This window comes from Trichomonas vaginalis, chromosome II (genome assembly GCF_026262505.1).
Source record: "Trichomonas vaginalis G3 chromosome II, whole genome shotgun sequence".
Classification (NCBI taxonomy): Eukaryota; Parabasalia; order Trichomonadida; family Trichomonadidae; genus Trichomonas; species Trichomonas vaginalis.
The window spans coordinates 2,541,224-2,556,115 of NC_067204.1; the positions used below are offsets into that span (position 1 = coordinate 2,541,224).

Below are 14,892 nucleotides of genomic sequence, written 5' to 3' on the forward strand. Positions count from 1 at the left end.
ATGTATGGGTTTTATCTGAGCATTTTCTAACTTCCTCTTGTTCTTATTTAAAACATTCTCAAATTTCTTGTCAATGTCAGCAAACTTTTTTTCTAACATATTTTTAGAAAAATTAAAATTTTTATCTTTTAGAAAATGTCTAGCGATTTCGCTATCTATATTCGAGACAAACTTTTTGACAGCAAAACATCTGTCGACCATAAAATCTTACATAGTGTAAACAAGAAAGGGGAATTTGTTCTAAAGTTCTGTTTCTGGGAATATGACAAGAACCATAAAACATTAAGCAGAGCAGTCTTAAAATTTGTCAATGACAGACTTGTTGACAGAGATGACGCCTCTTGGAAAGATGAAGTCCAACAAAATTTCTTAGAATGCAAAGAAGACACATGCGCTGTTCTTGAAGATGAAATAGAAAACAGAATAGAAGAGCTATTAAAGGACAAGGAACTTTTACATAAATATAGTTGCGCCAAATTTGACATAACTCCACCAGAAAAGAAGAAGAAAGAAAAGAAAGAAAAGAAAGTAGAAGAAGAGAAGAAAGAACCTGAACCAGTTCCAGAGAAAAAGAAATTTGACATGTAAAAATAAAATTTTATTTTTAGAACATTTCTGGGTCAATGTCAATGTTCTCTTCCTCTTTAGGAGTAAACACTGGCTTAGACTCTAAAATCTTTTTACCCAATTTACCTTGAACTTCTACAACTTTAGACTCATAATATTCATAGTCGTCTGCTTTCTTTGGTTCATAAGGTATAACAAGTTTGTATGCTTTGCCTTCTTTAAGGTTTGAGAACCTTCTGTCAAAACTTTCTTTGACTGCTAATAAACCTTCTATGTCTAAGTCTTCAAATTTCGCACCATTTTTAGTCACAATAGCAAACTTAACTGGTTCGATGTTCCAAACTTTGCTGAATGAAGACTTTTCAAAATGGTAGAAGTAAACATTCAAATATGTGAATGGGTCTAGTTCTTCTTTAAGTCCTGACATGTACTTGTTTACTGAGATGAATTTTGCCATCTTTTCTATCGGATAAAAAAATATTTTTTTAAAATTTACTCATAAAAATTTTTCTTTGTATATACACCATTCTGTACGTCTAAAAGACTTTTGACATTTGCCAAGAATGTTCGTTTAGACGCTGTCATATAACCATATTCTTGACAATATTGTTTATACGAATCGTACAATGACCTTTCATCTAATGACACAAAGTCAGTTTCATCTATGAACAGTTCATATACACTCTTGTTTGCTTCTAACAATGTTTGTCTCTCTTCGGTATGTGGAATTTTGTCTTGGATTGAACTTTGAAATATCTAATGTCATAAAATATGAGAACAAGTGGTTGTAAAAGTCAGATGTCAAAGTTTCTGCTAAGTCGTCAAAATATTCTGTATCTTGCATATGAGAATCTGGACGTTCTGACAACTACATATCTTCTGTCAGAACTTTCTAACTTCATCGGAACAGCATTGTTTGAAAACCATAATGAAGTTTGCAACATTTTCACAAACTCTTTGTCTTTATACTTTCTTTCAACAACTCCAACTTTATCTGTTATAAGACTCTTCAAAGCATCTGAGTTTAAAACTTTTGTGTATCTATACTTTGAAGTTCATTGCAAACTATAAGTTTCATATTTCTCTATTGAGGAGTTAAACTTGCCACAGATGTTTTCTAAGTTTGTCATATTCGGATTCGAATAGCCCTCTAATAGTTTGCATAAGATATCTGTAAAGAATGTGTTCTTACCAGTTCCTTGTTTTCCAATTATAATGAGAGCAGTTTCATTTTTAGCACTTGGATGTTGTAAGATGTTTGCAAACCAACATAAGATATACTCATAAACCTTTTCGTTTCCATTGCATATAATTTCTTTGACATGGTCTAACCAAGCTTCTATAATATTTTCTTTCCATTCTTACTTGTTCATATTTATATCAGTGAAGATAGAATAGAAGTTTTGGAGAAGGTGTATAGAACTTTATACCTCGAACTGAAAAATCTTCTAACTTGACAATAAGATATCCCAAGCATCTAACATCTTCATGCCAACTTGTACGACTTTTATTTTCTTAAGTTTCTGTCTACATTCTTGTTCTGAAACTATTGTCGCTTTAGGTTTGTTAAAGACTACATCCCATTCTTTCATAACATAACATTCTGGGGCAGAGTCGACATAAATGACTAAACGTTTCAAATTCTCGACTGCTTTGTTATAGTCTCTAAATGGACACATATTTCTGAATGCTTGGAAGTCATAAAAATCTGAAAACATCTATTCTGTACATTTTTATAAAAATAAAAAAAATATTTTTTTTTATTCTTGACTTTGTTGTTGCATTTGTTGCATTTGTTGTTCTTGAGCTATTGTTGTTGAAGTTGTTCTTGTAATACAATACTTTCACCAGTTGCATCTTCCAATTCGAAACTTTCTGCCGTCATTGACAAATACATAGGACATAAAAGTTTTACAGGAACAAAGTTTGCGTCAACTAATGTCAACGTTATACTTGCCAAAGTGTTTGAGTTCACTAAGGTTGAAAATTCTGCATTCGAATGAACAATAGGCAAACCAGCAGAGAAAGTATTGTTTATACGCATAAGTATCTTTTGGTCATAATAGTTTCTGTCGACATTCGAATAACACTTTGAACCTAAGTTTGAAACAATATATAAGATTGGTGTGCTTAATGTCAATGGAATAGACATTCCTTGTATGACACCTTTTCCTGTTATAGGAAACTGTTGGTAGTAAAAACCAGAAATAAGTTTTGTATTATAGCTCATATCGTTTATAGTAAACTCAGTCGGACATCCAAACATAATGAAACCTGCTCTAGTTGCAGCACATGTTACACCGTACTTAAAGTATTAAATAAGTCAACAAAACCTGTTGGTGGTATATCTGAGTAAGTATCTTCAAAGGAGTATTTTTTACCATTCACAACAATAAAGTCTTCTGGTGTCAAAAGAGCAAAACAGGCTTTAGTCGTCATTGTGTTTAAGGTTAGTTTACAATATCGTCCTTGAGGACTTTGTAAGTTTGTTGTTATAGAATTATATGACTCAGGGTTTTTAGTCGTAATAGTATAAACCATTATGTCTTCTGCCATTTACTTAGCAAATAAATTTTAATGAAATGTTGTGGTCGTCAAATATTTTTATAACGTCTGGGAAACTATATTTTAAGTTCAACGTTTCACCTCCTTTCATAACGTATATCTTGTCAATGACATTATATGAAACACCACAGCAACTAATGTCGGGTTCTATTTCTTTGATGTTTATATCGTCTGCCTCTGTCAAAAGTTTCAATAGTTCTTTCAAAACTTCATGAGGTGCAATGACATATGAGTTCACTTTTACAGGGTTGTGTTCGACCAAGTTTAACATTATACTTAAAGCTTGACAAATCTTCTCCTGAGTTTGAAGTTTGTCTTTCAGTTGTTGGTAGTCGTTTCGAATATCTGCAACAGAACTTAAGTCTCTGCTAACTTCAGGATATGTTGGTTGTTCTTTTACAGGAACAATTGTTATACCATCTTCGTCTCGTATGGTTTCCCCACTTCAACATCTCTGTCTTTGACATTGACAATAACACTTTGACTGTTTGTTTGAGTTGGTGAATTTAACTTCACATCTGCCACCGCCATTAAACCTTTTGAAACACTCACGCTTCTATTTTTCGGAAATGACATTTTACTTAGAATAAAAAGATGGACGTATTCGGATATCTTATTGAATTGAAGCAGAACAAAGTTTATACTCACAAACAATACAAATACATTGACAGAATAGTTCTTTACACAAACAATGGTAAATGTTATAGAATAGCAGTCTTTGCTGAACCTAAATATTTTCATAAAGCAAAGAAAGTTGGTATAACTGAAATGGTGAAAGTTCTTGAAGCAGACAAAAATATAACTTCAAAACTTACAGATATTTCTAAAGGTAAGTTTATCTTACAATATTATGTCAAAACTGGCGTACTGTCAATATTTGACGGAGAGAAGTCAGTTCAAGAACAACTTACTGACCTGCTGCCAAAATCTGCTCGATGGAAGCTGTCGTTATGCCAATCTGAGGAGCCCCAGCAGGTTTCATCGAACGAATCTTCAAAAGAGCATCTTCCGTGAAAAGTGCTATTGGTTTTTGTAAACTTCTTTGCTCTCAGTTCATCTGGACCGTCTCTGTCACCAGTATATTGTATTTGTACAGTACCAACAGTTGAAATACCACCCATAAAGTCTTCTGAGTCAGCAAATGGAATGCCAAGCCAAAAGTTTGAACGGTCTCCATTTGTATATTGAGTTTTTTGACCTCCTGTATGAGTCCATACTTTCACATATGGCATAATAGAACTTTGCATTTCAGGGTTAATGGTTGTTGTGAAGTTGTTGTTAAAGTTCATAGCATCTAATGTCAAGTTGTATGACCTCATATCCTCAACTGTAGAATATTCTTCTCTTGGATAATATTTGCCATCTATGTTTATATGATATTTAATACCGGGGTTGTAGAAACAAGAATAGTCATTTATAGTTCGTCTGAACAGTACAAACATAGTATCTGCATGTTTCATTGCAGTTGTTAAAGCAATATCTGTTCTTGCACCTGGGTCAGCACTTTGGTTTCCAACTTCACCTGCAAAGTCTTTGACAGATATTTGTGTATAGGGAACATAAGTGGAACTGCAATATATTTGGCAGCTAAAGCATTTGAAATATCTGGGTCCAACATATAGACTGCAAGTCTGCTTTCTATTCTCTTGCATTCAAACTTTTCGCATGTAAACTTAACTGGGTCCCAAGCAGTTCCAGCAGCATTGAAATAATAGTTTACTTCATTGTTGAAGTTTGAGAAACCAAAGTCTAAGTCAACTTTGTCTTTGCAAAATTCGGCGAATGATGTTTGATTTGTTCCCTTACGTCTGTAAGAGTGAATGGGTCTTGTGTTGGTGCAATGACTAAGTTATTTTTGCTTGGAGTAAGTTCGATAGAAATTTTTCCTGCCCAGTTTGGCAAGTATCTTAAAAACCTGAAGATGAGGAAAGATGACAAAGGAACTCTAAGTTTCAGTTTTACTTTAGTGCAGCAGTTCCATCTGAACCAGAAAGGTTAACATAAACTCCTGGAACGTTAGGGTCAAGTCTTCTTATTTTCTCAATATTTGCATACTGGTCTGTTTGTTCTCTAGCTTGTGGTTGTACTGAGTTTCTCAAAGCGAACCATTCATAGTTTGCCCATGTTACTGTTTGAACTAAGTCAGAGTTAGAATATATCTTATATCCCATGAAAACTTCTGGAGCATATTGGTATCCGACATAGAAAATTCCATTGCAACCTTTCTTGTCAGACAACTTGGCAGAAGGTTTTATTTCAATGTCTTGTTCCACGTATAAGAATGAGTTGTCAATAGAAATAATATGAAACCTGTCGCAAGCAATATCTACTGTTGTTGAAGAACCTTCTCCAAACTCACCTACGTTTCCATAAGAAACAGCAGTTGTATATTCGTAAGTTCCAGGAACTATTTCTGACCTTCTAATGGCATTGTCGCATTCGTTATACCATTCGGAAACATTTCCGTTCATGGCATCCAAAACTGTTGGCGTTATATTCTGAGCGGCGTACATTTCATATGGGTAAAAATATAGAATAGTTGGATTTATTTGTCATAATAGAACCCACTCGTACCAAGCTTTACTTTCTTCCTGACTGAGTTTTTAACTCTTCTTTTTCCTTCATTGCCACTACTTTCACTAGATGAAGTTACTTCTTCACTACTTTCACTTTGTTCTACTCTTCTCTTCTTCTTTGGTGTCGCTTTTGGTAACTTGCCCTCTGCTTCAAGTTGTTGCATCTTTGCCTCATGTTCACCTAGTATGTTGTAAATTTCCCATGTCCTTTTTTGCCTTTGGGCTCTGGTCGCCCATCTCAGGTAACCTATATCTAGAAAGATTTTGTCATAGTTTGTATTTGAGTCTTCGCGTATTGTTTGCATGACTCTTTCCTGAGTTTCCGGTTCAAGCTCTTCAAACAGAGCTTGTCCATATGGAATAAGCTCGTTTCCAAATATATGTTTTTGTAGCCATTCTGGTTTTCTTTCCATGTTACCAATAATATCTTTTGTGAATGGGAAAGCTTTTACCCAATGTTTCAGTCTTGCGTCATTTATTTCTGTAGTTGGTTTTATTTTTGTCAAGGAACATGTTTTTCAATACTAACATTTCATTTGGTACTGTCCATTTGAGTTTTCTTAAATATTCATCCCTTCTCAGTTCATTGTCTGCAAAGTAAGTTTTTATGACATTTTGTAAACTTTCGTTTGCAAAGGTCATGTACAATAGGTTCTCTTCCTTCTATCTCCCTAACTTTCTTTCTAAACTCTTCACCAAATATACCATCTCTATGGTTCTGTGTAGTTCTTTGAGATAAATGTTCTAGAACGTCAGGTTTATATTTCCATCAGCCATGTTCATTTCATACTGGTCCAAAATATCTGCATGTTTCATATCTTTCAATGGCATTAAAGCCGCGCTGAAAATACCAGCTATATCTGGTTCACCATTTCACTTCCCTTGCGTCTACAACTTCTTGGAATTGTGGTTGTAAGTTTATGAACCACCTATCCGGATTAGCTTTATGACCCCATCTCATTGTAGTTCCATAGTCTGCAGAAACAAAAGTAGGTTTGTTTCCATATTGGTTAGGTTCTGAATGAACTTTAAACAATGTTTCATTTCTATATGTTTTGTTGAAATTTAACCTTTTATTTTCACCGAGTTCAGCCAAAGATTGAACGTTATATGGTCGTAAGTAAAAAGGATTGTTGTATTTGCGTACACTTTCTTTCAGTTCTTCCATTCTATGCTGAATATTTTCATCTGATGTTGGAGTCTTTTGTATGTCGGCGAACATTTTTCGATATTCTTCTACTATGTCAGCTGAATTTTTCTTAGACTCTTGGAAAGATTCCATATTCTCCGCATACTCTTGTTGAGGGTCAAGATTTTTCGGCTGTTCCAAATCTTCATCTAGTTCTGTGAAGTTAGTTTCCAAAGGAGGGACTTGTTTGTTTCCTTCAGGCTCTTCTAGCTGTTGTTGCTGAACTATTTCTTCCATGTCTGGTTGTATCTGAACTTCTTCCTGTGGAGTTTCTTGTACCTCATCTGCTGGCATTCATATATTCCGAGACCGTTTTTAACAAGTTCCCTATTTAAGTCATCCGCATTCATAACCCTTTCTTCTTTCGTTCCGTCTCTATTTTTTACGCGTTTCATGAAGATAGTTGAATTATCATTTATCTCTGACACCAAATATCTCGGAGTAAATTCATTCATGTCATTTGGATGATATGCTATTAAATCATATCCCTTAGCGAGCTTGTATTTTCCAGGTTTGAAATTATATCCCATTTGGTGCTGAACCATAAAGCTAAATAGGTTCGGGTCAGTATTTCCTTCCTTGAACTTTCTAATAGCTTCTTTATATCTGTCACTAAAGTCAAGAGTATCTGGGTAACCATAATTTCCTTAAGCATTTTTAAGAATTCTTGGTTTCCTTGTTCTCTACTTCTTTTATGTCCTTGCTCTGTTTGTGGTGCAGTGTTTTGAACTGTTGGTTGTGGTGCAGTGTTTTGAACTGTTGGTTGTGGTGCAGTGTTTGAACTGTTGGTTGTGGTGCAGTGTTTTGAACTGTTGGTTGTTGTGTTGGTTGTTGTGTTGGTTTTGGTGCATGCCTGTGTCTGTGTCCATGTGACGATGTAAATGTTTTAGGTAGTCCTGGTGCAGGTGCTTCTCTTGGAGGGTTTGGTGGTATATAAGTTCCACCAGCTGGCACATATGTTCCATCTGCAGCATAATGTCCTACCTGACTTTTCGTTCTTAAGAAAGCATTTACTAGGTCTGTTTTGGTCTGTTGTAACTCTTTTTCTTGACTTTCCACAACAGTTGCTCTAACGGCGTCATAGGCACTTTGAACTGCCTGTCTCGTTGCTGCATCTGTTATTTTCGTCATATTTTGTGCTACTTCTCTTAACTCGTTGTCGAAACCTTCAGACTTCAGTTTCTTTCCAGATGAGAAGTCGTTCACTAGTTTCACCTTACTATGAAGAGCTTCGAAGGCGTTCTTAAAGTCAGCATTCATTAAAGCTTCATTTGAACTGTCTTCATCCGCTTGTATTTTTGTCCTTATTGACCCTATAAGTTGGGCTGCTTTAGCGTTGGCTTGGGCATCTAACCAGTCATTATTAGCTTTTATATATTCTGCGCTTTTCATTGCCTTTTGCATGGCTGCGTCGTTATTTTTACTTTCTTGTGCTAAGTTTTCATACTGTACGGTTTGGTTTTGCAACTGTAAAAGTTTTTCTGCCTTTACATTTGCTTCAACTTCTTTTTTATACTCATCGCTATCCATATATGTCTTCAGGGCTTTTTGTTTTATTTCTTCATCTTTCAGTACTTTATATTGAGTAGTATGGTTTTTCAAATTTATAACATCTTGTTCCATTTTTGCTACTTCTGCTGCTTTTTCTGACACTTTTTTCGCATATTCCTCTGTACTTAGTTCTTTCAGTTGTTCTTCTTTCTTCTTTTTCTCTACGTTTAACTCATTGAGTTTCTTTGTGTGTCTGTCATATTCTAGTTTCTTTTCGTTTTCACTTATTTGTTTCTGTATGTCTATGTTTGACTTTTTGACATCTGTTATTTGATTTTTGAGTGAACTCAAATTCATTTGACTTTGAGGGTTATAAGCTGTTCCGTCTGCAGCTCCACCATAGCCTGCCATTTTCGCTAAAAGTGCCGCTCTTAAACCTCCACTCTGTGCACCAATAACTCGGCTTAAAAGCATAGGGTTGCTTGACATTTGTTGCAACATAGTGGGGTCATTCATCATTTGTTGTTGCAACTGTTGTTGTGGTGTCAGTTTTACTATTGGATGTTTCAATGCTCCCTTCCTCTTACGTATATTCTTACGTAGCTTACGTGGCATTTTAAGTGAAGTTAAAAAGCGGTTTTTGACAGATGTTTATATGACACTATTTGTTCAGCACAAAAAACTACTCGGTCAAAGTGTTGTCAGTTTTGTAAAATAACCGTCCGATCTCATTCTATAAGGGGAAAAGGCTTCTCAAAGTATACTTCCTTGGAACGCCTGTAACTTTTCCTGTAGCGACGATAGACCCTTACTTGTCCGGACAAAGTTATACTATTTTGAGTGCTCTACAAAAAAGTCAACGGCTGGTCGGCTGGGGTTCGGTCCTCCTCTTGGGTCTTGGGCAAAATTTCTTAGGGGCTAGAAGGGGCGCAGCCCCTGGAAGCCCCACTACCTTTTTTTTTTTGCTATGATGTACTGATTCATGATCAGTACATCATAGCCAACAATTCCTTATACAAAGTTCAAAAACTTGGGTGCAATCAGTTCTGATTGCACCCAAGTTTTTGAACTTTCCATTAACAATTGTTCAATCACATTTATACAACCCAAATCTATACCAATCATACTCTTATTCATACATCATATTTTAAAAACTTTTTTGCAATATGATGTTATTGCAACAAATTTTTTCTTTTCTACTTCCAATTAGCACCTTAAAAACATTAGACACAATCACTGGCTCATATGCTCCTATTCTGAATCTAACACTATGCAAATTTATACAATTTCTCCACAAATCTTACATTCATTTTAATTTCAACGACCATTATTACCACAAAGAATCTTACCTTCCCTACAAAATCTAACTATCTATCAATTTAAAAAATGTTACAAAATATTAAATGAATTTTTTTTTCTATACGTAATTTAAAGTTCTTAAACTCTCAGCATCAGAATATCCTTACATAGCTTAGCTATATATCGTATTACTTTATGAATAAAAAAATTATTTAAATTATAATAAAATGTTTATTCGTATTTTTACTTTATTTTTAGTTACAAGGCTGTATTTCGAACTCAGGATTTGGGTTTAAGTCCTTTGTCCATTTAGGACCCTGGTCCCAAATTGATTTTGGAGTAGGTTTTCCACCGAAAAGATCTTTAAAAGCTGTATGAACCCATACTGTGTTGTATTCTTCTATTGCGTGAGGTAAAAATTCTCTTATTTCGATAAAATCTGGGCGAACCGAAAAGATTGTTTGCCAAAAACGTTCTATTTTACCATTTAACTGTGGTGTGTAAGGTTCTGTCCGATGGTGTTGAATGCCATTTACTTGAAGAACGTTTTTGAAGTCCTTTCCTCTAAATTCGCATCCATTATCTGTCAAAAGTTCGTATGGAATAATTTTGATAGAGTCGATAGCATTTTGTAAAGCTTTTGAAGTTGATTTCATTGTTTTATCGGGAAGAATTTCGTAATAAATACAAAAACGAGATCTGTCATCGATAAAGGCAATTAAATGATAAGTATGCTTGGTACCATTTGTCTCTTCTTTGAAGCTTTTTAAATCAGTATGCCATTGCTGATTTACGTATTGGGAAACATACTGATTTGGATGTTCATCAATTTTTTCTGGATCTCGCCGAAATTTGAAAAGATTCTCTTTTTCGTATAATTTAAGCATATCGTGAAATGAAACTGTGTCATCATGTATGTAACTCTCTAAAACTTTTTTATAACCTAGATTGTACTTAGCTTTTATTTCGTGAATGGTTGGTAACAAATCTGTTCTAAGAGGAGTTTCTGGTCTTCCGAGCTTTTTTGGATTTAAACCAAGTTCTTGCCATTTTAATAATAATTTTTTTCTACCTATGTGCAAATCTTTTGCAACTTGGTCTGCTGTCTTTTTGCCAATAGAATATTCAAGATATGCCGTAATATAAATCTGATTTTCATTTGGCAGATCCACTTCTTGTCTTTCCATTTTTTTGAATCAATTTATACAAATAAACTTATAAAACACAAAATTATTATTTTATAATATAATTCTTAGATAATACATCCGATATGTAAAGTGTCAAAAATGAATTGAACCGAATTTTCATGCATTACACAATGGATAAAGATATTCTCCAAAAAGAGCATCAACATATTAATTCCGAATTGAAGAATCAAGTAGATTTCAAAATATCTAAATTAGAAGTTACTGATAAGCAAAAAACTGTTGAAAGAGTGATTAATCAAATTAACAATCCCACATTTGATTTGTCTCAGATTAAAAAGAATTCAGACAAGAATAGAATTAAGCTAGTTGGTTTGTGGGCTCATTTATTAGATGAATATCGACAATCAATGAATACTCAAGATATTCCACAGTTAATAACTATTAAATTAAGAATGAAAACATTAATAGAGGAAATCAGTAGAAAGACTAGTTATTCCAAAAATAAAATATATGAGATTTTGGAATCTATTCAACTAAAGCAAGCACTCAGGACAAAAATAAAAGAATATAAAACATCCAAGACATTGACAGTAACTGAGTTACCAAAAGAGTTCAAATCAAATCAAACAAAAAGAACAATTTTGGCTCGATCAAATTCTGTTCCAAAAATTTTCTTTTACTTCGATACAACACCGTGTATCAGAAATTGGGGAGAAGCTTCCTAAACTTTTTCATCCCATAAATATGGTTATTATCTGGAATAAAGAGTTAAGCGTCATATGTCACTTTTTGTACTAAGGAAACATCGACTTTATGCGTTATGACTTTTCGATGAGGAAACAAGTGTTCACGTATTATAAACTTCCTTATTCCAATAAACCGACCCTAAACATAATTAATTCTAAGCATGATAATGGTCTCTTTTCTATGATAACCAAATCAATTTGGTTATCATAGTAAAGCACCAAAAACTGGAATAGGAATAACCGCACTTAAACAGGAATAGGCAGTGTGGAAACTAGAGAAGACTCAACTGATTTTTTAAGCAACTCTTCTTGCCGATTCAAATCTGCTTTGCTAATCATTGTATATTACTATATTCTGATTAGGATACTTTAACGCTTGATGCATGCACACCATTCTTTTAGCTGATTTCTAAAATACAATCTTCTATTAACTTTGAAATTTCTTCAAAAGTTATAGTAATTCCATAGTTCATTCGTAAAATGTTATTAAATAGCTCTGACTATTCCTTTGCACGCAAAATGAGGTAGTATTTTTTGAATTTTTTACTCAAAATAAAACAAAATCTACCCAATTTTATACCACTAAAGCCTATATTGACACACATATATATAAATCTCTATTGTTATAAGATAAATTTGAAAAAATAAATTTTTTTCCTAAAATGTAAAATTATACTTGTATTCAAAGAAAGTAGATCGTTTATAAGGAAGGTATTATATATTTGGGGAGAAAATAAAAAAAAAAGTTAATGGGGCTTCCAGGGGCTGCGCCCCTTCTAGCCCCTAAGAAATTTTGCCCAAGACCCAAGAGGAGGACCGAACCCCAGCCGACCAGCCGTTGACTTTTTTGTAGAGCACTCAAAATAGTATAACTTTGTCCGGACAAGTAAGGGTCTATCGTCGCTACAGGAAAAGTTACGGGCGTTCCAAGGAAGTATACTTTGAGAAGCCTTTTCTCCTTATAGAATGAGATAGGACGGTTATTTTACAAAACTGACAACACTTTGACCGAGTAGTTTTTGTGCTGAACAAATAGTGTCATATAAACATCTGTCAAAAACCGCTTTTTAACTTCACTTAAAATGCCACGTAAGCTACGTAAGAATATACGTAAGAGGAAGGGAGCATTGAAACACAATAGTAAAACTGACACCACAACAACAGTTGCAACAACAAATGATGAATGACCCCACTATGTTGCAACAAATGTCAAGCAACCCTATGCTTTTAAGCCGAGTTATTGGTGCACAGAGTGGAGGTTTAAGAGCGGCACTTTTAGCGAAAATGGCAGGCTATGGTGGAGCTGCAGACGGAACAGCTTATAACCCTCAAAGTCAAATGAATTTGAGTTCACTCAAAAATCAAATAACAGATGTCAAAAAGTCAAACATAGACATACAGAAACAAATAAGTGAAAACGAAAAGAAACTAGAATATGACAGACACACAAAGAAACTCAATGAGTTAAACGTAGAGAAAAAGAAGAAAGAAGAACAACTGAAAGAACTAAGTACAGAGGAATATGCGAAAAAGTGTCAGAAAAAGCAGCAGAAGTAGCAAAAATGGAACAAGATGTTATAAATTTGAAAAACCATACTACTCAATATAAAGTACTGAAAGATGAAGAAATAAAACAAAAAGCCCTGAAGACATATATGGATAGCGATGAGTATAAAAAAGAAGTTGAAGCAAATGTAAAGGCAGAAAAACTTTTACAGTTGCAAAACCAAACCGTACAGTATGAAAACTTAGCACAAGAAAGTAAAAATAACGACGCAGCCATGCAAAAGGCAATGAAAAGCGCAGAATATATAAAAGCTAATAATGACTGGTTAGATGCCCAAGCCAACGCTAAAGCAGCCCAACTTATAGGGTCAATAAGGACAAAAATACAAGCGGATGAAGACAGTTCAAATGAAGCTTTAATGAATGCTGACTTTAAGAACGCCTTCGAAGCTCTTCATAGTAAGGTGAAACTAGTGAACGACTTCTCATCTGGAAAGAAACTGAAGTCTGAAGGTTTCGACAACGAGTTAAGAGAAGTAGCACAAAATATGACGAAAATAACAGATGCAGCAACGAGACAGGCAGTTCAAAGTGCCTATGACGCCGTTAGAGCAACTGTTGTGGAAAGTCAAGAAAAAGAGTTACAACAGACCAAAACAGACCTAGTAAATGCTTTCTTAAGAACGAAAAGTCAGGTAGGACATTATGCTGCAGATGGAACATATGTGCCAGCTGGTGGAACTTATATACCACCAAACCCTCCAAGAGAAGCACCTGCACCAGGACTACCTAAAACATTTACATCGTCACATGGACACAGACACAGGCATGCACCAAAACCAACACAACAACCAACACAACAACCAACAGTTCAAAACACTGCACCACAACCAACAGTTCAAAACACTGCACAGCAACCAACAGTTCAAAATCCAGCACCACAACCAACAGTTCAAAATCCAGCACCACAAACAGAGCAAGGACATAAAAGAAGTAGAGAACAAGGAAACCAAGAATTCTTAAAAATGCTTAAGGAAAATTATGGTTACCCAGATACTCTTGACTTTAGTGACAGATATAAAGAAGCTATTAGAAAGTTCAAGGAAGGAAATACTGACCCGAACCTATTTAGCTTTATGGTTCAGCACCAAATGGGATATAATTTCAAACCTGGAAAATACAAGCTCGCTAAGGGATATGATTTAATAGCATATCATCCAAATGACATGAATGAATTTACTCCGAGATATTTGGTGTCAGAGATAAATGATAATTCAACTATCTTCATGAAACGCGTAAAAAATAGAGACGGAACGAAAGAAGAAAGGGTTATGAATGCGGATGACTTAAATAGGGAACTTGTTAAAAACGGTCTCGGAATATATGAAATGCCAGCAGATGAGGTACAAGAAACTCCACAGGAAGAAGTTCAGATACAACCAGACATGGAAGAAATAGTTCAGCAACAACAGCTAGAAGAGCCTGAAGGAAACAAACAAGTCCCTCCTTTGGAAACTAACTTCACAGAACTAGATGAAGATTTGGAACAGCCGAAAAATCTTGACCCTCAACAAGAGTATGCGGAGAATATGGAATCTTTCCAAGAGTCTAAGAAAAATTCAGCTGACATAGTAGAAGAATATCGAAAAATGTTCGCCGACATACAAAAGACTCCAACATCAGATGAAAATATTCAGCATAGAATGGAAGAACTGAAAGAAAGTGTACGCAAATACAACAATCCTTTTTACTTACGACCATATAACGTTCAATCTTTGGCTGAACTCGGTGAAAATAAAAGGTTA

At 34.7% G+C, this 14,892-nt stretch overlaps 6 protein-coding genes and 4 pseudogenes across 10 annotated transcripts, besides 3 other annotated features; 3 read left to right on the top strand and 7 right to left on the bottom strand.

Annotated features, from left to right (window-relative positions):
• Positions 1 to 6,726: part of a mobile genetic element that runs on past the window's edge.
• On the top strand, positions 319 to 588 carry TVAGG3_0472820 (uncharacterized protein; the record flags this gene model as incomplete). The annotated part of the gene is made up of 1 exon (XM_051235574.1): positions 319 to 588. A coding segment is annotated over one exon (270 nt), but the record flags the coding sequence as incomplete, so codon positions are not given.
• On the bottom strand, positions 605 to 1,024 carry TVAGG3_0472830 (uncharacterized protein; the record flags this gene model as incomplete). Its single annotated transcript, XM_051235575.1, has 1 exon — positions 605 to 1,024. One exon carries the CDS (start codon positions 1,022 to 1,024, stop codon positions 605 to 607), a length of 420 nt encoding a protein of 139 aa, XP_051093399.1.
• Positions 1,060 to 1,494, bottom strand: TVAGG3_0472840 (annotated as a pseudogene). The gene has a single exon. A coding segment is annotated over exon 1 (435 nt).
• Positions 2,328 to 3,123, bottom strand: TVAGG3_0472850 (annotated as a pseudogene). The gene has a single exon. A coding segment is annotated over exon 1 (796 nt).
• On the bottom strand, positions 4,781 to 5,645 carry TVAGG3_0472860 (annotated as a pseudogene). Its single transcript has one exon. A coding segment is annotated over exon 1 (865 nt).
• Positions 6,727 to 6,839: 113 nt separating the features above from the next.
• On the bottom strand, positions 6,840 to 8,028 carry TVAGG3_0472870 (annotated as a pseudogene). Its single transcript has one exon. A coding segment is annotated over exon 1 (1,189 nt).
• Positions 8,029 to 8,365: 337 nt separating this feature from the next.
• On the bottom strand, positions 8,366 to 9,003 carry TVAGG3_0472880 (protein of unknown function, DUF4106 family; the record flags this gene model as incomplete). The annotated part of the gene is made up of 1 exon (XM_051235576.1): positions 8,366 to 9,003. A coding segment is annotated over one exon (638 nt), but the record flags the coding sequence as incomplete, so codon positions are not given.
• Positions 9,004 to 9,346: 343 nt separating this feature from the next.
• Positions 9,347 to 9,476: a mobile genetic element.
• A 465-nt stretch (positions 9,477 to 9,941) lies between these two features.
• On the bottom strand, positions 9,942 to 10,874 carry TVAGG3_0472910 (transposition; the record flags this gene model as incomplete). The annotated part of the gene is made up of 1 exon (XM_051235577.1): positions 9,942 to 10,874. One exon carries the CDS (start codon positions 10,872 to 10,874, stop codon positions 9,942 to 9,944), a length of 933 nt encoding a protein of 310 aa, XP_051093401.1.
• Positions 9,942 to 10,874: a mobile genetic element.
• Positions 10,875 to 10,993: 119 nt separating this feature from the next.
• Positions 10,994 to 11,560, top strand: TVAGG3_0472920 (protein serine/threonine kinase protein; the record flags this gene model as incomplete). The annotated part of the gene is made up of 1 exon (XM_001293699.1): positions 10,994 to 11,560. One exon carries the CDS (start codon positions 10,994 to 10,996, stop codon positions 11,558 to 11,560), a length of 567 nt encoding a protein of 188 aa, XP_001293700.1.
• A 1,814-nt stretch (positions 11,561 to 13,374) lies between these two features.
• Positions 13,375 to 14,586, top strand: TVAGG3_0472930 (protein of unknown function, DUF4106 family; the record flags this gene model as incomplete). The annotated part of the gene is made up of 1 exon (XM_051235578.1): positions 13,375 to 14,586. A coding segment is annotated over one exon (1,212 nt), but the record flags the coding sequence as incomplete, so codon positions are not given.
• Positions 14,587 to 14,892: the final 306 nt, after the last annotated feature.